This window comes from Seriola dumerili, unplaced genomic scaffold (assembly GCF_002260705.1).
Source record: "Seriola dumerili isolate Sdu_G_001 unplaced genomic scaffold, Sdu_1.0 BDQW01000052.1, whole genome shotgun sequence".
NCBI classification, from domain to species: domain Eukaryota; kingdom Metazoa; phylum Chordata; class Actinopteri; order Carangiformes; family Carangidae; genus Seriola; species Seriola dumerili.
This window is the reverse complement of record NW_019174307.1, coordinates 7,462,017-7,484,855: the sequence shown is the minus strand read 5'-3', so window position 1 is coordinate 7,484,855 and position 22,839 is coordinate 7,462,017. Positions and strand designations below refer to the sequence as shown.

General features: G+C 42.0%; 1 protein-coding gene across 2 annotated transcripts in view; it reads left to right on the top strand.

The window, feature by feature from the left end:
• epha3 (EPH receptor A3) overlaps positions 1-22,839 on the top strand; it is a 98,049-nt gene that overhangs the window by 51,468 nt on the left and 23,742 nt on the right. For both annotated transcript variants that reach the window (XM_022740254.1, XM_022740255.1), the window contains exons 4-10: positions 745-900; positions 3,885-4,247; positions 10,319-10,443; positions 16,715-16,877; positions 17,662-17,767; positions 18,326-18,390; positions 19,935-20,060. In XM_022740254.1, coding sequence (XP_022595975.1) covers positions 745-900; positions 3,885-4,247; positions 10,319-10,443; positions 16,715-16,877; positions 17,662-17,767; positions 18,326-18,390; positions 19,935-20,060 — 1,104 coding nt within the window. The remainder of the gene's footprint in view (positions 1-744; positions 901-3,884; positions 4,248-10,318; positions 10,444-16,714; positions 16,878-17,661; positions 17,768-18,325; positions 18,391-19,934; positions 20,061-22,839) is intronic.

The window sequence follows — 22,839 nt, the reverse complement described above, 5'->3', positions numbered from 1 at the left end:
GGACGTTAGTGTTGTTAGAGAGGCTTAAATGCTTTGTATCCCAATTATAAAGATGACATGGGTTTCAACCTGTGATAGAGCAGAAGAAAAGAGTTGAGAATAAACGAGCGAGTTGGAACTAAATGGATAAAGAAAGGAGAGGAAAAAAAAAACAACTAAAATGAAAGTGTTTTATTTCCCTGATCCTGTCTCCTTGATCTTCCTTCCCACACACACAAACACACATGCATTAAACTTTACACAGGTGGAGTGTCACCCTACTTGCACAGATTGCAACAGATTTGTGGTGAGTAGGAGTTAAAAGAGCTGCTGAGTGCTGATTTAGTACCACAGATATTTAAAGAGAACAGCCCTTTTATCTGAGGGGACAATTTGCATTATTAATGTCGTGCCTTCTGAGAGATGAAGAGAGAGAGAAATAGAGACAAAGACATTTCAGAGAATTATTGTTTTTTACCGGCAGTCAATGGATTCTTGTTACATGAGCAGGGGATTTATATTCAGTCCCCTTCCCACTGTTTGTGTGTGTGTGTGTGTGTGTGTGTGTGTGTGTGTGTGTGTGTGTGTGTGTGTGTGTGTGTGTGTGTGTGTATGTGTGTGTGACTGCATTAAATACTCCCCATCTTTCATTTCTCACTTGCTCTCGTTGTAGGTGCTGTGAAGAAAAATGCAGCTATTAGATAGCTGTCGATGTGCTGGTTCAGCAGGACGCTCATGTATCCGTCTGTGTTCTTTTGTCTCCAGTGTGCAGGGCGGGCTTCTACAAATCTACGCTCGGGAACATGGAGTGTTCAAAGTGTCCGCCTCACAGCTTCTCCCACCATGAGGGGTCGTTGCACTGCGGCTGTGAGAAGAACTACTTCCGTGCTGAGGGAGACCCCGCCTCCATGGCGTGTACCCGTAAGTGTGTGGTGCATGTGCCATCGTCTCAACGTCGGTGGCGCCCTCGTACGATGACCTCAGCCGCTCATGTTATTTTTCTCTATCAGATATCTGACGAGAGAAGCCCTTCACTGTGGTGAGGGAGGATTTTTCTCATTAGCCAATAAAAGAAGCAGTGAAACCTGTCTTAACCTCGAAGAGCTGCTTATCCACTTATGCTCTAAATGCTTTCAGATGCTTTTTTTTTTTTTATACTCCATCCTTTTGGTAAATATTGTCCTTGCAAAGTCTAACAAAACACAACATTACTGTGTAGCAGACATATGTCCAGAAAATGCAGTTTGACAGTAAAGATACACAATATACCTGCAATGTAATCCGGAAGCTTTAGATCTGTATCTAAAATGCTTTGGTACTGGATCTAATGAAAACAGTCTAACAGTGTTTACGATGTTTATTCCTGTTGTGCAGGATCTCATTTACAGTTGGATTCCTACACATAAAAAATGAAGATTCTTATTATAGTGTGCAATTTCCCCATCCACCAGTAAAATAGCTTACTATTTGACAAAGAGGGTTAAGATTCCTCATTTATTTAAAGGTCACTGAAGCCACAGCAACCCAACAACTCTTTATCACCTTTTTTTACATGGTCCTCTTTTGTCTCCATCTGATGCAAATGGACTGCAGATGTAGATGCCTCCTGCAAGCCTTCTAAAATGCATTCCCCCATAAAACTATAAATCACTGCATTCCCTGATGTCAGATTATGGATACATCCGTTACTAAAGGGGATAGGGAGAGAAAAAAAAAAAAAGTCTTTCACAGTGGGTAGAACAGGAGAAAATACAAATCGACGCCCACAGCCATAGACCGAATCCTAATTAGAAAGACAGTCACGACAGGACCCTGTTGTGATTATCTCAACGGCATCTTGTCAACGAGGCAAATTTCACCTCATTGGGACAGATTGAGCGACGCAAGGGCTGCAAATGAATAGATAAGTTGTTGGAAGATAATGATCATGATTATCTCAGAAGAGGATGGTTTACTGTTAGCGGTGTGACAGAGGTTGTTTAGAGTTGACTCTGGATATTTGAAGATGTTGGCAGAAACGTTGGCTTTCAAGCGTAAGCTATTTCCAGCTGTATTCATCGTGAGGCGTTTCTGCAACAGCTGTCTTAACAGTGGATGAAGTAGAGTTTGTCTACTCCCAAGAATTCAGTTCCAGCAATTAAAACTGCATTAATGCCCCCCCCCCTGCATCCCACAGCACCACCTACAAATGAGCACAAAAAGTCCTGGTCCGCCTCGCTCGTCATCACCATTACTGCTGGAAGATCCTGCACACATCACTTTTTTACAAAATTAAAATTTTTAGCGGCTGCTGACATCTGCCGTGATAAGCAGGAGGCTGGAAAGAGCCTGAAATTGAGATTACAGATGCATCCTCATTTTCTTAGACACCATAACTCATGTGATGTGCTCATCTCTATGTCATGTATTATTTTGACATTTGGAATTAGTGTAAGCTTGCCTGCGTAGTGTACATGTGCATGCCTGTGCAGGTGCAGGTGGGAGGTAGACGTATATCTGCGAGCCAGAGGACTGTCAGGGTGAGATTGCTATAAAAGAAAATGCTTTAATGACGTATACATTTTTTTCAAATAATAGAAAAGGGCGTCCCTCTGTGTGTGTGTGTGTCTACCCAAGGTAGAAAAATGAGTAGTGATGAGTAATGAGTGGCGATACTGTCGATCTGTAATTATTTAATGTTCATTGCTGATCTGGAATACTGAGGTTGAGGAAATGGTTAAGAAAGACGTTATTATCACCAGGAGTTGTCTTGTCCATGTGCACTGCAAATCAAACGACCTCAATCAAATTTCAGGATGTTGGATTCTTCCTCTTCATCACCTGTTGTGGCTGAGAGAGGAAAATTGAAATAAAATTAGGCAAAACGCACATTGTGTAGAGATTGTCTTGTGATTACACTATTTTCATCTCCTGCATGTCGCAATATGTTTGATCCACGTACTTATGCATATATAATGGAATTTGCCAAATTACTTTCATTGCAACTTTATGCTTCATTGAACTGTAGCAGTTTCTGAGCATCAATTTCTTAACTGGCTTCTGGAGCCTACTTTTTTCATCACTTCTAGATTTGAGATTTCTAGTGGTGATCGTCACGTTTCGACACAGGTTGTGTGTACAGTAGGTGCACTGCCTTAGAGTTAGAACAATTCCTCTTAGATGCCATAGTCCTGTTAGATTTCTTACAACATTAAATTTGTCTATAGAAGTCTTCAATAAGGATTTGTGAGATTTGAGACTTCTCTAATCGTCTGTGTATCTTTCTTTTGAGCACAATCAAAAACTGTCATGCTGATTACTCAAGATAGGAGCTTAGGATAGTTTGAGAGTGAAGTAAATTCTTGTCAAGTCAAACAAACCAAACAAAGCACTGTGTCTCGAGGCACAATCCACTAAGCCCATTTCACCCTCTCTCCCTCCTGCTCCTGCCCGAGTTCTCGGCGGAGTTATTTGGCAGTTTTGTTTTGTCCTCCATGTAATTACAGTCATAGCTTTGATATAAAAATCTGGAAATATTCAGAGTGATCTGTTTGTAATAAGACGTTTGTGCTTTTATATGTTGGGCTAACTTCGACGGAGTCTTTTTCTTTTCTTAAAGAGGCTGTGTCATGACCTCCTCTCTTACTGATCCAAACACACAGACAGGAAACAGACATATTTTATAATACTGTTCATACAGACTCACATTAACTCAACCCTGATATCACTGTAATAAAACTATGATAGAGTTTGTGTGTGCATTTTCATCATTCATTCTAAAGACCCCATTAAACGGACAGTTACTTCCTTTCTACTGTTCTACTGTTCACCTTCCCTTCCATCTTCTCCTCTCCCCTCCTTTGACCTCCTTCTCATTTTCTCACCTCCGCCTCCCCTCATCTCCCTCTCCTCTTTGTGTCTACCAGGTCCTCCTACAGCTCCTCGAAACGTGATCTCTTCCATCAACGAGACTTCAGTCATCCTGGACTGGAGCTGGCCGGAGGACACCGGCGGGCGCAGGGACATCACCTTCACCGTGCTCTGCAAACGCTGCCGTGGCGTTGCCGCCAACGGTAGCAACGGCGGCGGCGGCCAGCGTTGTGAGCCTTGCCGGAGCAATGTTCGCTTTCTGCCGAGAGCCACGGGCCTCCACAACACCACGGTGACGGTGGGCGACCTGCTCGCTCACACTAACTACACATTTGAGATCGAAGCGCAGAACGGCGTGTCAGCGCTAGCACCCAAGATGAGGCAGTACGCCGCCGTCACCATCACCACCAACCAAGCTGGTAAGATGTCAGGGCAGATGGGTACATGGATGAAGGCATGCATCCCACATATACCACACATTATACCACATATTATCAAATTATTATCCTTCATTTTTTCCTGCATCACGTTTAACCGAGTAGTGGCACTTACTGGGTTTGACTGTGTAGAAATCACTGAAATTTGCTGGTTCATTGATGTAAAAACTTATATACTACTAAAACCACTGCAGGGTATCTGGAACGACTCTATCAGGAGAAACTAAACCTATCTTTTGTTATCTGTCATCTCTCCACTATTGCTTTCTGATGAAGGCATAAAATGTCCCAAAAAGTAATTAATAAAATGTCAAAGGCCTCTGAACTGTTTGGTCTTCAGGCATCATCACTGTCTGATAAAGAGTTCCAGGCTCTTTATTTTGTGTTGGACATTAACATATTGATATCACATAATTGTTAGGAAAGAGCCTGGTAGTGATAAGAGCATTACTGTATGTATGATAAGCCTTGGATGTGTAGAGAATCCCTTTCAAAACCAATCAGCAAGCCCAGCTGTCTCTGACGTTCTAGATACACGATGACTTTGATGACCAAGACCCAAACGAGGGAGTGATCTTACTTGACTTACAGGAAATCGAAATCAGAAAACAGATGAAGTTGATTATAGACGGCCACAGATTTAGCTTAGCTTCTTAAGTTCAAGTAGGGTATATAGCAAATGATTGACAGTGCTTCCCAACATGTTTTTTTTTTTTTCTATCTCTGCATTTCCTGGTTTAAAGTAGAGTTTCAGGAGTTTTCAAGACTTGATGAGTCGCATCAACATCTCAATTAAACCCCTCCTCTAAAATTCACTGATTGGAGTCCAGACACCATATGAATGGATGAATGATACTCATGCATGAAGAAAACTTCTTTCTCCCACTCCCCACCTCTAAATATCCTTTTCATATAATACACTGGCCTATAGTTTATGTGTTGCAAACATATGCACTCCAACCATCAGCCCAGGACATTTACAAGGCGATCCCAGACCACTATTCTCCTGTTTAACGACCAGGATCGAATATCTTCCTCCTTAACAAAAAAAAAAAAAAACTCATCCTTTTAACAGACACTCTTACCGTAAGGATGGGCTCCTAAAACTCCCATCAATCTTCTCTACAAATATCACTCCACACATCCAGGCCTTAGAAGAATAAGAAGGCAAGGGGAAGTAGTGCTGTGAAATTCCAAGAGTAAAATAAATCTAGCTGCAGTAGAAAGAGCCAAACCTCAGAAATCCCTGACTCTAGCAAGGAATGCACAAACGTCTGTCTGTAGTTCATCAGTTTATTCCCTCTCCCTTCATGTTCTCTAACACAGTTTGCCTTTGTTCCTGTTTTTGTGTCGGCAGCTCAGCATTTTCTTCTTGTTTTCTTCTCAATCATTATCTCCTCTCTTTGGCCTTCTTTTCCATTTCTATCTTCACACGCACACAAGACCCATTATTTCTACCTGTCTCTGTCCAATACCAAACCAACGCCCAGCCATTTCTTCTTTATGTGTTTCCACATTTCTCTGTGGGACGTTTTGATCCAAATCCTGGAAGGTGATTTAGCACTTGGAAGGTGGTTTTTGAGCAGAGTGAACAGATGGGAGTTTTCTCTCATGAGTTGTCATACAGCAAGGTCAGACTTACACAATCCATCATATCAACGATGATGGGCAGGCGGCAGGAGTGTGAATTTAAACAGAGAGCTCAGAGTGGGGATACCTTGAATGGGACTTATGTTTGCTTTAGTTTACAGGTTACTGTGAGTGTATTGGCTCTTTTCAGGTAGAATCAGCAAGGCAGGATAATAGATTTTCAGACGTCAACAGAGGCATATCAAGACAATTGATCAGTAGAAAAAAAAAAAAATCAAGTTGACTTCAGTTTAACTTAAGATATTGAATATTAAAACACTGTCACAAAAGTACTCAGCCGTAAGAATAACCTCACACCTTCACAGGGTGTGCTGAACGCAACGAGTGTGGCGAGGGGGGTGAGGGGGTAGGGGTGGGGGGGGTGTTTGCTGGGGTGGGGCGAGTTGAACGAACAGCTTTCCTGAGTTGAATTCTCTCCTCTGTGCTGGGATTTCTAAGGGGAAGGGTTTTATACTGTGAAAACCAACAGCAGCTGCAGCAGCAGAGTTCTGATACCTGTTGATCTGCAGTTCCTTCCTCTGCTACAGAGCAATGCTGTATTGTGTTTGACTGGTAGTGTTACTGTTACTGCAACATCTATTCATTCAGAGACACGTTGCTGCATACAAAGCAGTTTGGCATTGTGTTTTACACTGCATCTGTGAGTTGTCATGTTGCACTAATTTAGTGAAAGACGGCTCACGGTTTTTCTTTGCTCACGGATCACAGTGACCGTACAACCATAAAGCTTTAACTTTAGAGTGCTGCGGGAGAGAGACTCAAGGGCAAACACACACACATGCAGTACACATGCAGTGGAAGGATAAATGGACTCCATCATATATATGTGTAAACTCTCTAAAGAAGAACACAGTCAGTGTGATGTAAATGTGAAAGGCTGTGTATACACACAATACATACAGCTGTGTTTGGTCTGTGTTGTCACAGCTGGCCTGTATTATAAGTGACAGGGGCCAGACATGACCTGTTTAAAGTGACAAGATGGGAATGAGTAGTCAATATGGATTTTGTGTGAGTGTGTGTGAGTGTGTGTGTGTGTGTGTGTGTGTGTGTGTGTGTGTGTGTGTGTGTGTTTGTACACATACTGTATGTACACACATGTCTAGGCTGAAGGAAAATAAGGACTCAAGTAACTTTTTGTTATGTGGAGGGGGATTAAAAGCTACACATTTTAAGCAAAGACAATCCAAATGTAAAAGACAACAGAGTTTAACAAAGCCGTGGAGTCTCCTCCTAGTAAGCATTGTAATCTGTGTGTGGTTAGTCTCTGCGATCTGAATATATATTATATTTGAGGAGGGCTAATCCACACTAAGAGGCCGGCTTGTGCTCGGAATATTGAAATCCATCTTAGATGCTGGCGTGATCATCACAAGGGATGGATCTTGGTCTTTCCATATAGCAGATCAAGTACACACATGCAAGCACATTTACACGCGCGCACAAAAACACAAAAACACACACCTTGACACTATACCCACCCACCTTCGTCACCACACACACTCGCAGTCCTCTCTCTCTCCGTCTGACATATATCTTAGCCTGCAGCTGCACACTCTCCATCAGCCTTGAGAGTTTACAAGGATTAGGTATGTCAGTGCACTAGCTCCACCCGTCTAGGCACTTTCTCTCTCACACACACACACACACACACACGCACACACACACACACACACACGTACAGATGCCAAAGCTGTTAAAAGCTGGATTAAGTGTTTCCCTGGGAAGGAGCAGTGTGTCCTGGCTGTGCTGTCAAGGTGCTGTCAGATAGCGCTTCTCCTCTCTCCTCCTTTGCCCTCCACTCATTGTCATAACTATGCTAACAGCAGAGGAACTGTGATCCACATGTAGAGTATTCTAATATTACCAGTCTGAACTGCAGCTGAACTTGGCACAGTGGGTTTGGTAGGAGGAAACAGGCACATAAAGTACATGCAGGGGCAAAGCCCTCCGTTTTTACCTGCTTAGCGATGCGATTGTAGGGCTTTGCCCACCACATATCGACAGAGAGAAACATTCTTCCAGTCTCTGCCACCTTATCAATATTTTATCTCAGAATGTGTTCACATATCAATAATATATTCCTACAAAGTCTGGAGGCGGCGATGGTCAATACCTGTGCTGTACAAGAGAATGTACAAACAAAATTTTAAGAATGGAAAAAGGAGAAAGAGAGGAGACTACGTAGAAATGGAGGCTATAACTAATGTGTTTCTTCGCAGAGTAGAGACTAGTCTGTGATTCACTCCGCATCATAAATGGATTATGTATTAATATTGCTTAAACATTTTTTTCACAGGGTGTAAATTTCTTTGAGCAATAAACTACGATCACTTCCAATAATCCACCAGGGTTGTGCTGAATAAATAGATGTGTTCCAACAGCTGTATCATGTCCCTGACATCACAGGTGAATGATGCTGAAGGCCAGTTTTTAAGGCCATTATGGGCCTGGTACGCTGTATCAGTTTTACACCACAGATAGAAAGAGAGAGTGACAGAAAATTAAGTGCCTGGCAATAGACATGCAGAGAAAGAGAGAGAGAGAGAGAGAGACAGAGAGAGAGAGGGAGAGAGGGAGGCAAGAAAAGGGAAAGGGAGGAGGAGAGGAACTTGAAGCTGCCTCCTAGCAGCCCAGACACAGTAAATCATTACCACCATAAACCACAGAGCCAATAAAAAACATAGCCTCACCCGGCTATAAGAACCAGAGGGAGAGGAGGAGAGGAGGAGCAGGGGGTATAGAAACAGATTCTCCCCATCTGGATTCATTACAGGAGAAAAAATAACTTCCCGCGGAAATACACACGCGTATATGCACAAAAAGACACAAACACACACACACGCACACGCACACTCACACAGACGCACTATGCAGCCATATAATCACAATCAAGAAAGGCTCGAACATTTCAAAGACAAACATGTTTTTTCCTGTGGTCTAATAAAATTAAAAGTCGATGCCTCAGATGCCGGGCTGGCCCCGGAGCTGCCTGGCAATTAGAGAGCAGTAAAAAAGGGAAATGAGAAAAAGAGTGAAGAGAGAGAGAGAGGGAGGGAGAGGGAGAGAGAACGAGGGAGGGGTGCAGGGTTTGATAGAGGGAGGGATGTGCTGAATTACTAGATTGGGACCATGTGAACTCCCCGGGGCTAGGCGATGCATGGATGAAGGATTGGCGAGGAAGATTGGCGAGGGAGAAAGCACCAAACCGAAAGGGACGGGGACAAGCAGAGAGAGGGAAAAGGAAAGAGACGGTTTAAAGAGTTTCAAATCGAAAAATACAACACTCTCTCAAAATGCAGTGGAACAGTAGACACTTCAGTAAAGGACAACTGAACTCTGGTGAGAAATTGCTCCTTAAGCAATCTAAGCGGGAACTAATGTAATGTTTTCGTGTGAAACCTAATAAATGACTGAACAAGAGTTTCATATTCTCACCAGCTCCAGAGGCGAGTTAACATGGTAACCAAGCATAGCCTTGTTTTTCTTTATTTTGATGAAATTGGCCAGGGATTCCTCCCAGAGATTGCTTCTCAAATTTAAACTGGCAGACTTTTCTGTCCGCTCAGCAATGGTGGTTATTGCTGCTTACAGTAACTAGTCTATTTTCCTGTATCTCCTCTCCAGAAAAGCATCATTATCTTTTTTGCTTCAGAGGATTTCTCTTCATAAAGATCCAGGCGGATGACATTTTTAGAATCAGAAATTTCAAACCTTTCACTTAATACTTACTTGAGATATATCAGGAGTAATCTGGTGTTGCAAAATGGATATTTGTTGATGTAACTTGATGTAAGAAGAAAATGTGAATACTTAGGTTAGGTAAGCTTTAATCTGGGAAGGTCTCTCAGGAGCCAGACGTGGATAAATGTTAGTATTAGTCTATAACAGGAAAAAGATGGGAGAGAGTGGAGGCAGCAGCGTTACTACAGCTGACACAGTTTTGTGCTGCCACATCCAATATGAGAAACATTATAAAACCATATAAAACTACTGGATTCACTCATGGCAGTTTAATTTAAATAGACGAATGAAAGAGATTTTGTTTTGTTGAATTAAAGCAGAATCATCTGGCCGCAGCACTTTTTGCTGTATTGCTCTGACAGCGGTTAAATGCAGATGTCTCTGACTGTGTGAATATTATGTGTTTTAAGCCTGTGTGTGTGTATAGGCACAATCCAGTGTTTGCGTTAGTGTACATCGTCTCATTCCAACCAGCAACCCTGGGCCACAGCCTTTAATGTGGCCCCACTGGGCTCCAGCAAACTGAATTAGGCTAACAGGAACCATAGACAATTGCCAGGATGCAACACCGGGGACTGAACTTCCACTGAACCTCAGTATGAAGGAGCTCGCTCTCTCGCTCTCTTTTTTCACTGTGTGTCTCTATGTCTCCCGTCCAGCTCCCTCTCCGGTAACAGTGATCAAAAAGGAGAAGACGTCTCGAAACAGCGTCTCACTGTCCTGGCAGGAACCAGAGAGACCCAACGGCATTATCCTGGACTATGAGATCAAGTACTACGAAAAGGTCAGTGCGCCACATATCACTGTTAAAGCTTTACCATACGCGCCTTTGAGCAAGGCAGCATCATAAACTGCACTTCTTAAAGGAATAGTTCTTGAATAGCGACATTTTGGAAAATACACTTATTCACAATGTTGCTGAGAATTTGATGAGGAGACCATTATATCTGGTAAATATAAGCCTGCACCCGGCATGTAACCACATATGATATGTCAATTAGTGAGTGTTAGTGTTACTATTGGATGGATTTTGTTACCTTCAGACAGAGCTAGGTGAGCCTCCTCATCCATAGATGCATTAAGGAGAAGTGAATACCGCTTTCAAAGATGGTGCCCCGTTCATTCCTGTGAAAGTTTCTCACTGGGCACAGAAGCCGGAAAAGTCTCTGCAGGCTTCCATGCAACTCTGCATTTTTGGGCCCACAGAGCGCGAGTCCGTCTCCAGCTGAGCCGGTTGAGAGCGTGCACATCCACAGCTTCCTCTGGCTGAGCAGGCTGACTTCCTGTCGGCTCCCCACACACGATTTACATTTTTTTCATCTAAGTCTTGGCAAAAGAAAAAAAAAGATAGAAAAAGCAAATTTCCAAAATGACAAACTACTGTGTTGAAAAGCTCGCTGGATTGTTTTTGTTCTCCATGTGTTGTTATGTGTTTGAAGCCAAAAGTCGCACTACAAAAATTCATATTGATACACATCATTTTGATTGGATCTGATCTTTTAAAACCCTGCTCCTCTTGTACACAGTGAAAAGTTTGAGGTTTAGGTTCAAAACATTTGACTGAGGATGTGGTTTCTCACACTTAAATCATGGAGGCTTTTTTTTTTTTTTTTAACGTGGGGATGAGATTAAATGAAACCAGTTGAATACAAAGTCTTATCCGCAATTTTAAATATCCTGGTTGTGTTTGTTCTAAAAGTCTGTTTGTTTGTTTTTTTCAACTGAGTGTTCATGATACAAAAGCATAACAAGTACGACAAGCCAAAAACATTCTCATGTTTTTTTTGGGGGGTTTTTTTTGTTTGTTTTTTTTGTTATCCTGTATCTCTCCTCCCTTCTCTAATTTCATCTCCTATTCTCACGACTCCTCCTCTCTCCTCTTGTTCTTCACCTCCATCCTCTCTTATTTTTCTTCTTGTTTGTTTTTCTGTGTCCGTTCCTCTGCTCCCCCCCCCCCCCCCCCCCCCCCCTCCCTTCCTTTGTTTTTACCTCGCATCTCCCCTTTCCATCTCTCCTTCTATCTCTCATCCTGTCCTCCTCTCCCCTCCTCTCCTTAATGGAGACAAGTTTTATGGCAGACAGTAAATGCGTCTGTGGGGTCGCTCATTCCTCTGTGAGGGAAATTAGTGCAGAACGAATTACACTGGCTTTCAGCGCCAGTGCTGTGCTATGGCTGACATTTGATGGTGAAATTAACCGTGGATGCAAGTTTAATCACTCTGGCAGATTCAGTGTGTGTCTGTGTGTGTGTGTGTATGTGTGTGTCCCAGATCACAGTTTGCTTGAATGCCAACAGTGGCCCCTAATCTCTTGATTAGTAGGCCGACAGAAGCTGCTTCCTCTCTAAACTCTGTTCCCTGCTCAGCCATCCTTACCTAAGATGTTAAAACAAGGCCTGAAAACAGCGAGAGGAAAAGTTAATGACTGATGCTGGGTCAGAGCTCACTGCAGGTCTAATTCTCAACTGTGGTTTTTCCAAACGCAAACACATGCTCACTCATCACAAATGCATATTCATAGAAAGAGGGCAGGGAAAATGTAAAAGGGGGGGACTCCAAGGAAGAGTCTCTGTGACAAACTCTCTGGGCATTTGCACTGATCCCCGTTAATCACATCGTCTCCCAGGAATTGCCGGAGACACCACGGGGACAGACACACAAACACACACACGCATACACACAAACCGAGTTCCCAGAAGATTCTCCACAGCAGCCATACATACCCAGGCATTTCAAACCCCAGACAAAAGGCTCTTCCATGCAGAAGAATAAACTGGGACAACCAGGGGAGACCCCCATTACAACCCAGGACAGAGGCCTCTTGGTGAGGGACGCTGACAACCTCTAGCATGCCAAGGATCAAGGCCGTAGGAGGACAAGAGTTGGAGCACAAAGTACCCACACTGAGACCACACCATGACTCACTTATGAGACAGACAGAGGCTCACACACACACACACACACACACACACACGCACACACGCAGACATAATTGCATACACACATAAACAGGATGGTGAAACAGAAGACAAAAACAGACGGACAGAGATTAAAAGAGAGAGAGCTTTTAGCAAGAAGTAGAAGATGTTCAGATCTGCAGCATCAGACAGACTCTCTGCTTTTCTGTGTTTGTGGTTTTCTCTGTCTGTATTTACACAAGTTTAAAACAGACATACACAGTGTACATTATCGTGTAATCCAATAGCAATTTACCAATGACTCGAGCTTCTCTCATAGTAGAGAAGTGAACGTTTTGCCAACAACCACACAACATCACTCAAAGCAAAGTGCTTTTATATAGTAGATGGAAAACTCAGTGGACTAATAGTTTTTGAGGTTGGTCGACAAGGGAAGTCACGCAGTTACAGCTCTGTTTAGTGTAAGAAGCAGGAGAAGCGAAAGCTTTAGAGGCGGTTTAAAAGTTGAGATGTTTCATTAGCGAAATGTAAATCAACAAGTGGCTTTTCTACTGTGAGCTCAAGCATGAGGCAGAACAAAAGTATTATAAATCCTACATGCTGATTGGACTTTTCATGCTTAGTTTCCTGCCAGCTGATGAAAACGTAGACCTCAAACTCACCCATGTGTATCCAATAGATCATTTCACCTTAATGTTTCGGGTTATTGGAGACCAACTGACAATGCCTGAGCCACTGAAGCATTAACAAGCCAGTATCATAAATAAGCCTCAGTAATACATGGCAGCTATTGTTTCCAAGATTGTTAATTCTACACTCTCAAAACCTGCAGAGTGCTTCAAACACTGAAAAGCTTTTAAAGTTTCTGTTGAAAGTAGGAAGTTGGTTAAATTGCCACAGAACTCTTAGTGAATGCACATGAAATAAATACTACCAATCACATTACCATCATCAGATTTGTAACAAATTAAAAGGAGAAGTGCTTGGAACCGACAAACTGACAGTCCCAATAACATTATACTGATCCCGGATGATGATATCATAAACTCACTGTTGAGTATCTACTGACAAACTGTGATGAAATGAAACTGAGGTAAAATTGGATACATTCAATATATATACAGACCTAATGACAGAGAAAAATGAGTTATTGTAGGAATATTTTAAATATTATAGTGACTTATTTAGATGGATGTTATATTAAACTCACTGTATAGACACTAAACCCCCTGCAAACCTGTTCTGTAAATGGATAAATTATATAAAACTAAGTCAATAGTAAAATATTACTTCTCTATTTTAATAATTCAGTGTTTGCTGATAACACCACTTCTCCAAACTATATTTTTTCATGCCTTGTTAGGAATGCAAATCTGCCGTTTTCATTACACAAATATAACAAGCATAGTCAACAGCAAATTTGACATTTAGGCTAGTTGTTAAAATATCCACCTAAGAAACAGTAATTTGACTGTATTTTTTTCTCAGGAGGTTGATGGATGTACGTGGTGAAGTGAAATTCTGCAGATAAACTTTGAAGAGGTTTGTGACATCAGTAGCCGGCATGAGACATGCCAGAAAAACCCTTGTAGCTCATTATTTTTAATCAAAGCCACCTAACCAGTCTCTCGCCTCTGGCTTTGCCCACACAGCTCTTTCCACCAGCACATACCACCATGTCACACGATCATGAAACCAAAGGCCCAAGACTGTCTAAAGAGTTGGGGCTGTGCACTTCCTATGTGTCCTATATATGGGAATTCTTAGGGAACGTTTGGTGATATTCTTGGGAATTCCCAACCAGACAGCTTCCCAGAAGAAGAGAGGTGTTTCATCTTTGGAAATCCCAGGCGAACTGTATGATCTGTCACTTTAACCGGCTAGAGGGTGCTCTGCAGCCGATAAGGCATTTCCAAGTGCACTTTGTGAAAATAGAATTTGTGGGAATACACTTTGCTGATTGTTTTTGCATGTATTATCACCATAATCTAAAGAGCAGAGATAGAGCTTCAGATCCACTTTAATTTGGGCGCTGTTTATTTAGTCTTAGATGGAAGGAATGCTGGAAGGCTGAAACACTATTTACAAGACTCCTGCTGTACATCTCCTGTGTTGGGGTCTGTACGCGTTTGCATCTCTGACTCTGTGTGTATGTTTGTGTGCGCGTGTGTGTGTGTGCGTGTGTGTGCATGTGTGTTGTACAATCTATAATTTGCAGCAGCTTTGTTTACACTATCAAAGCAGAACGCAGCACAGAGGCCATTCTGGTGAGACACACACGTAGACACACGCACACACAAGTGGAAGGTCCACAATCACACCACTTGTTTGGCTTGCAGTGTGCATAGAGGAGAGGTGTCTGACCTTAGTGTCCTTCTCTGTCTCTCTGTATCTGTCACACACACACACACACACACACACACACGTAGGTGCTTGTGCCACACCTGTGTATGATTTTTCAGGGGATCACGTGCCGTCCTGAACGCTGACCGATGACAAGCTGCGAGTAGATTTATAGTTGCCATGAAGAGCTGTCTCAGTGCAGGTCTGGTGTATCAGTTACCTCCTCCCACACATACCAGTTTAAAAAGCTTTGTGCACCATAAAACTCTGATCCACTCCATTAATGGGCGTGAAGTTTCTTTTGGACGCTGCTTGTGCATGTGTGCGTGTCTGTGAGCGTTTATGTCGTTGAGTGCCTGTTAATAACGGGGTCTATAAAGTGAGGATTTGACTCTACCTGGACATGGTTTGGCCTTGAATGAGTTTTATGAGCTTGGCTATGTTGCAAAACATCTAGCTCATTTTTAGGATTGTTGAAGTCATCCCTAATAGGTTGTCATTAAGATTTAGGATCAGCTTTGTCCTATTTCTTTCCCATTTAACATTTTTGTTTCATATTGAGCATAGTAATAATGTAATAATATGATTACAGGCCTGTCAGGGCATCGACGAGCTCAGCAATTTTCACCCTGGACAATTCAAATGGGCTCCGAGGAACGGGCAGAGAAACATGACATTTGTTGACAACCTTTTTTGTTCAAGGCATAATTTAGCCTCCTTAAATGGCTAGTTTTGCCCTCCTGCAGATTTTCATGCCCGTCAGTCTCAAACGGTCTCAAACGCAACCTCCACAGTAACAATGTCACCACCTTTTATTATTTAACAATCTTATTTATTTATCATTTTATTTTTTGTGCTTAGCGTCAGAGTTTTCATACTGGTGCTACAATATGTTTCGTGCTGCCTCGTGTCCTACGCGTCTCCCTCGTAGTGACAGACCGGCCTACTGTAATGTGATGTTGCCGTAATGCTGCATATATCACATGTATTGATTTCATGTCATCTTTGTTAAAAGCAGATGTCAAAGTGGTATTGGAAAGTGCATTTTAATGACTCATTATTGTTATAATTAGTAGTAATTTATTATCATAATTACTTAATCTTCTTTTTCATTTGATTCTAGTTTAATTTGCTGGATCTGTCTCTCTCTTGATGCCTGTGTTTCACCTAACACCTAACAACTATGGAGTATATACACAAAAAAAAAATGTTTGAAAATTCTGGCACATTCCTGGATTAACTCCTCTCATTATTCTACCGGTGACAATGTCATTGCCGGGGGGGTAATTCAAAGGGCTACTTCATGTCTTTTCTCTTCTGCATCTACCTGCGGCCCTCTCGTCTTCCCGCCATCACTTTTTCTTTCCTTCCACATCTGGAAACAATGTGCCGAGTGCAGACCTGGTGTGTAAATCCTCCTGTTGTTTTATCAGTGGAGATCAGTAGGAGAGAAGTCATAAAATATAAAGGGCATAATTCATCAGATTGGGAAGAAAGCTGCCAAACTGTCTGGGATGTGTGTGTGTGTGTGTGTGTGTGTGTGTGTGTGTGTGTGTGTGTGTGTGTCGGTGTCGGTGTGTGTGTGTGTGTCGGTGTGTGTGTGTCGGTGTATATACATGTATATTGCGTTGTACTGCATCTATTGTATTATGTATGCTGTATTCATTAATTGTTCCAACTTGGACTGAATTGCAGTTTTTTTTTTGTTTTTTTTTTCTCAAGCAGTGCCAGCTGTCTCACAAATATTTCATTCCTCTCTCTTTCCTCCTTTTCCTCTGTCCTTCATGTCTCACAGGAGGAGCAGGAGACCAGCTACACCATCCTCCGTGCTCGGGGTTGTAATGTGACTCTGAATGGTTTGAAGCCCAACACTGCCTACCTGCTGCAGATCAGAGCTCGCACCGCTGCTGGATACGGAGCCAGCAGCCCCAGCTTCCAGTTTGAGACCAGCCCAGACTGTAAGCTCAGCGCCCAGTGGAAGCCTTACAGTCATTCATTTACTGCTGTAGCTGAAAATATGGTTTGACTGATATGTTGGGTTTGACGGATCAGGCACAAGGCCAATACTGTCCCTTCATATAAAATAAGTGATAAAGAATAGTGAGATTATATTACCGTTCTGATCGGAAACCACATAATCAGGCATGTTTTGTTTTTTTTTGGGTTCTTTTTGTTTATTTTGTGCTGCAGGGTTTCAAAGTCTTTGTGTCCAGTAGTCTAATGTTGTGAGAAGAACAGAACAGTCTTTCATTATGAGGGAACTTTTCCATGAAACTGACCAAATTTAAATATCTGGGAATTTATTGGCACAAAATATCAAACTTTCAAACTTAGTGGCAACATAACAAAACCTATAGTATTTGAACTTTGTTGGAAAGGTCAATTAAAGAGTTTAATAAACCTCTCGTGCCCTTTTTAATTAGATACTATTAAGGGCATTTATAGATTTATTTATACATTTTAAGAGTTTTTTTTATGTGCACTTGTTTATTGATTACTGTAGTGTGAGATGAGGGCTGTCGAAGCCTATCAGCATATTCATTTCAAATCTATACTGTTGCTGTGTCCTGAGAAATACTTTTATATGCTCTTAATGAAACTGAACTGAAGATGCATTAAATGAATATTTGTTATTGACAATGTACCATATATGGTGAAACTGGACTGGAAGGTAATTGATATGTTAATGATTTTTTTTTTTTTTTTTTTTTGGCTCATTACTTTTTGCTCTCCATCTTTCAGCTGCCTTCTCTATCTCCAGTGAGAGCAGCCAGGTTGTCCTGATCGCCATCTCCTCTGCCGTGGCCATCATCCTGCTCACTGTGCTGCTCTACGTCCTGATTGGCAGGTCTGTCCACCACTCACGTGACTCGATTCTCAATTTGAGTGTCGTCTCCTCCAATCACACCAATCCTGTTGCCCTCTCACTGAAATCATTTACCTGTTAACACAACCCGCTACAAATGCTGATGTTTCCCCAATTTTTCCTCTATATGTCTCGTCTGTAGTTGCTGTAAAACACATTGTAACGGTTGTATTTAGGGGTGTGAGTATGTTCATACGAGAAAGCTAAGAAATATGTCTGTGTGTGTTTGTGTGTGTGTGTGTGTGTGTGTGTGCGTGCGTGCGTGCGTGCGTGCGTGCGTGCGTGTGTGTGCGCGCGTGCATGTGCATGCCTTTGTGTGTGGCTGAAGTTGGCAGTCAGTACTGTTCAGAGAGAGTATAAATCCACGGCTCATTATAAGACTTACTGATCCTCTCTTGGCTTATAAGAGCTGGGATTACACTCATACACACATACACACTCACACACTCACACGCACGGCTCTCACTAGCCTCCAGGCTGGGCCACATCTTATTGGAAGATGTGGCACTATTTCTGACCTTTCTCTGTTTGGATTGGCAGGTTTTGTTGCCGCAGCAAATCCAAACATCCTGATGAGAAAAGACTGCACTTTGGCAACGGCCACTGTAAGTACTGGACTCAGTTTCCCCCAAGCCTGTTTCGATCTATCCTCGCTGCTCGTTACTATTCACTTGGCTTATGGAAGAAGAGGTAGCTACATTAGCGGTAGTGTCATAGTTACATTCAGGGAGACGTCTTTCTCACAGAATTTTCACACCACTAAACCAGTGGCGGTTGTTTTAGAGCAGATACTTCCATGCTTGAAGTGGTTTCCCCTTTACTTCGGTTCGTTTGGTCATATGAGAAGACAGTAATCGGACCGAGACCATATTGAGAAGGAGGTTTCTTGGTCCATTTGCAAACCAATCCCGGAGGCTTTATTCGGAAAGGGAACAAGTTCAGACTGTTCCTGTAGCCAGCTACGGCAAGTACTGAGAATTAAGCTTTGAACGATCTCTAATTATAGGGTTTACTCCCGAGAAAAGGCCTTTCCATTGATACATTTTTGACCAGTGATGAAAACGCCTCACCCATGTGATTATGTAAAGTTAAACCTTTCCATGTAAAATTAGAGCAGTGTGTAAAAGAGCCAAGGTGACAGTTTGTCCCCCTGATCGGCCAACACAACAGGACAACAGCTTATTAAAAAAGTTAGTCACGCTTAACTCTCATTTTCTTTATATCACCCCTGCACCTTCTTTTTCTTGTTCTGCTTCATTCATATAAGATGTGTTCTTAATTAGGAATACTCCCATCTTTAACCTTAACCCAGGCATTGGCCCCACAGCTGGATTGAACAGCATCTGTCCACTCCTTGATGAATAGTTAGGATGGGTCAGATGCAGAGCATAAAAAAGACCCCACAGTGAGCAATAAAATACAATTTTATTACTAAAAAAACAGGTTCACATTTTTCAAGTCTGTCTTAAAACAATACTCACAAGCCCATAAGTACATTTAAACAGTTCTTGGTCACTAGGAGATTGTTCTTCCTCTACATACTGTTCATGAAGCATGAGTCTTCCTTTTGTGCAGGGATACATTCTCAAGTTTAGCCTCAAGGTAAGCCTGACTTCAACAAGTCAAGGAGGTGGAGACATTCATTCTTAATTACTGTATGTGTTTGTATCACAGATCAGCTCTACGACTGTGTGCATGACTTTCCTAAGTGAGATTTACTTGAACACATAAAAACAGTGTTACTTGGAGACGTGCCATATTGTTCAACTTAGCGGCATCTGAGAACCACTGTTATTCTAACACACAATTTACTGTTTAACTGCTTCCTGTTGAAAGCTCATCCTGACCTGTTCCTGTTCACCAGAACTCTACTACTAGACTAGGCCATCCTCAAAGTTTTGTTTAGTAGACACTTAGCACTAATATGTTTTGACTCCTAATTTTCATTGTATAGCTGAACACTACTAAGGTGATATGTCCTTACAAAGTTTAAAATCATCAACATGTATAGAGGCCATATGGATGTGAACACACACACACACACACCCACACCCACACACACACACACACACACACACACACACACACCTACACAGAGGGACAGAGTTTTTAAACGGTCATTAATTGAACTTGCTCTCTGCTACTGCAGTGCGTCTGCCGGGTATCAGGACCTACGTGGACCCCCACACATACGAGGACCCGAGCCAGGCTGTGCACGAGTTTGCCAAAGAGCTGGATGCCTCCTGTATCGCCATTGATAAAGTGGTGGGAGCAGGTAAGAATGGACAATGCAAATCTCTGACCAGACTTTGCTTCATGCACAAGACAACCTGTAGATAATTCCAGGCAAGCAAAATGTCAAATGCAGTGTTTTTGGGAAATAAGTTTCAGCCAGTCATTTTGAATGCTTTGAACTTAATTGTGTTTTATGAATTCTCTCTGAATTATCTGAATTTTTAGCAATTAACTATCACTTAAGTGAATAAAATGGGGACATGAATTATAATCCATCGGCTCAGGGCGAGAGCAGGTCATCAATTTGCTGGGGTCATCAATCCAAAAGTGTATCAGTGCAGAAAACAGGCACTGAGGAGTCGGTCCAGTTAAAAAAAAAGTTTAAAAATAGAAAATAGATTAAGGGAAATAAATGATTTCTTCCTTTCCCTGACCTCCTCTTTCCTACCCTCACCTCAGAGCCTTCCCTTTACTTTCTCACTCTTTCATGCTCTATTTAAATGACAAAGACACACCAAGTGCATAAGGACGCACAGAAAAAATGACGTGCATGTAGTGCTCTTATATATCCTCATTTTCATAGCAGCAGGCTAGTTTAACTGTGTGTCATATACTGCACAGCTGGGAAAGAGAAAGCATTTAATGCCCCAGCTGGAAGTCCCTTCTTTCCAGTCCTCCTCTGTAATGGAGGGAGAGATCGTGAAATGAGGAGTTCATTTCTCCCTTTCCTCTTTCCTTTCTTCCTTTTCCTCCCTTCAATCCCTTTTTTTGCCTGATGCTCTAATCCTTAACTAAGTCTAATGATCGCAAGAGTAAAACAAGCCTCTTCTCTTCTCTTCTCTTCTCTTCTCTTCTCTTCTCTTCTCTTCTCTTCTCTTCTCTTCTCTTCTCTTCTCTTCTCCTCACCTCTCCTCATGTACTCCCTGATAAGTTGAGCAGGAGTGCAGACGGGAGGGTAAAGCATTGTGATTCATGTCGAGTGCAGGCAGAATAGATGGAGACTAAAGCACACAGCGCATAACAGCAGGCCGGTCTCCAGAGTCCCACCAGCTCTCCACACTGTAAAGCTGTCAGGACGGCCTGAGAGTTTAATACCTGACTCCACACTGGACTACACTACACTACACTCCACAATGCATATTTCATAGTATATATAAGAGACAAAGCATATTTATCTCTAGGAGCGATACGTGGGTAGATATTGGCTTTTTTTTTATTAGAAATCAGATATGGACAAGTCAACGTTGTCCACTTCAGAAGTATTATGTTATGAAGTATTTGTGTTCAATTTTTATTCACTGTAGAATCTGTCAATACTACACTACACTGGTTTTCTGTGGGAATTCCTTGATGGATCTCACACAGCATTAAATCTGCCAGACAAGTTACAAGGAAATGTTCATAAACTAACACACACGACATCTAGAATGGTTACATTTAGTGCAGTGTTGCAGGTTAAAAAAGACACAGTAGAAACAGAGTTGTTTTTTTTTAACAATACGGGAAAATGCCAGAGGAAAAAATGGAATGTGATTAATGCAAATGTTATATATTTGATACACTGTTGACACCCTCAGTTGAAAAGTATCTGTATCATCTTTCTAAAACCCATAGCAGCTGAACCCTCACACACACTTGAGCTCAGACTGAATAAGGTTCCCATGTATTTTTTAATGCACACAGTGCAGAGCTGAGACAAAGTGTATTTCTTTTAGTATCTCTCCATACCTTCAAGTAGTATGGCTATACATTTTGTAGTAAGTCTATTTTTATATATGCTGGAAAGCAACGGTGAAATCACGTTATATCTTACTCAGTAAGAAATAATTGCCTTGTTTTCATTCTACAAACAAACTTTATGTTAGATGATTGGAGCCACTTGGGGCAAACTTTTTAAATTGTCCAGTACTGACACTCATTTTAAGAATTACACCTTTTCACTTCAGCAAAGACAAAATGATGATAATTTTGTTCTCCCTAGAGGCTATGGCACTAATTGCTAAGACTCCTGGAATATAATGCGTTGTTGCATGTGAGTGCTAATGAAATAATTGTTTTTTCTTACGTGGTTAAAATAACACAGCGATCAAATTTTAGTAACCAGTAGGTACCGACTTACATTATGTACATATGGAAAGAATGGGAAAACCCCAGGAGTTACAGATGCTAGTGGGAAAGAGATCAGCCCGGAAAGGGAGTGGGGCTTGAGCTCTTTCAATCTATTTTAACACAAGAAAATTTGACTTAAACACCAGAGGTGAACATTAAAGCTCAAGCAATGATGTAAACATAATATCCGTCAGCTTGAATGCAGGGTACCACCCATCTGTGTGATTTTTATGAAGCACATATAAGCACGCTGAACAATATACAACATGCCTCTTTTTTCCCCGACCCTGCCGCAATCCCCATCTGTCTTCATTAAACATGTTAACAAGCCTTTGATCTTCTTGCCAATCGGTGATTGTGTGTTAAAAGACAGAACACATGCTCCACTCTGCTTACATGGGTCAGACTTTAACATCAAAGTGGGATACCTAGCTCTGCTCACAACAGGAAAGGAGTGAGCGTCCCTAATCAAGCCTTATTAGACCGAGATCTTCTTCCCGGGAGTGACCACATAAAAAGTTGTGTTGGCCTGGCACGTCTGTCCACTGCTGAGGGCCAGAAGAACAGAGCAGAGCAGGAAAGGACAGGCATGCTTTTGGTATTTGGATTTGGTTGTAATTATTCTGGCTAAGTTTTTCCAGACCCCATTGCTTCAAGTCCAAGGTTTGACCCATGCTCTCTGATCCGGAGTTGCTATGGGAAATGATTGT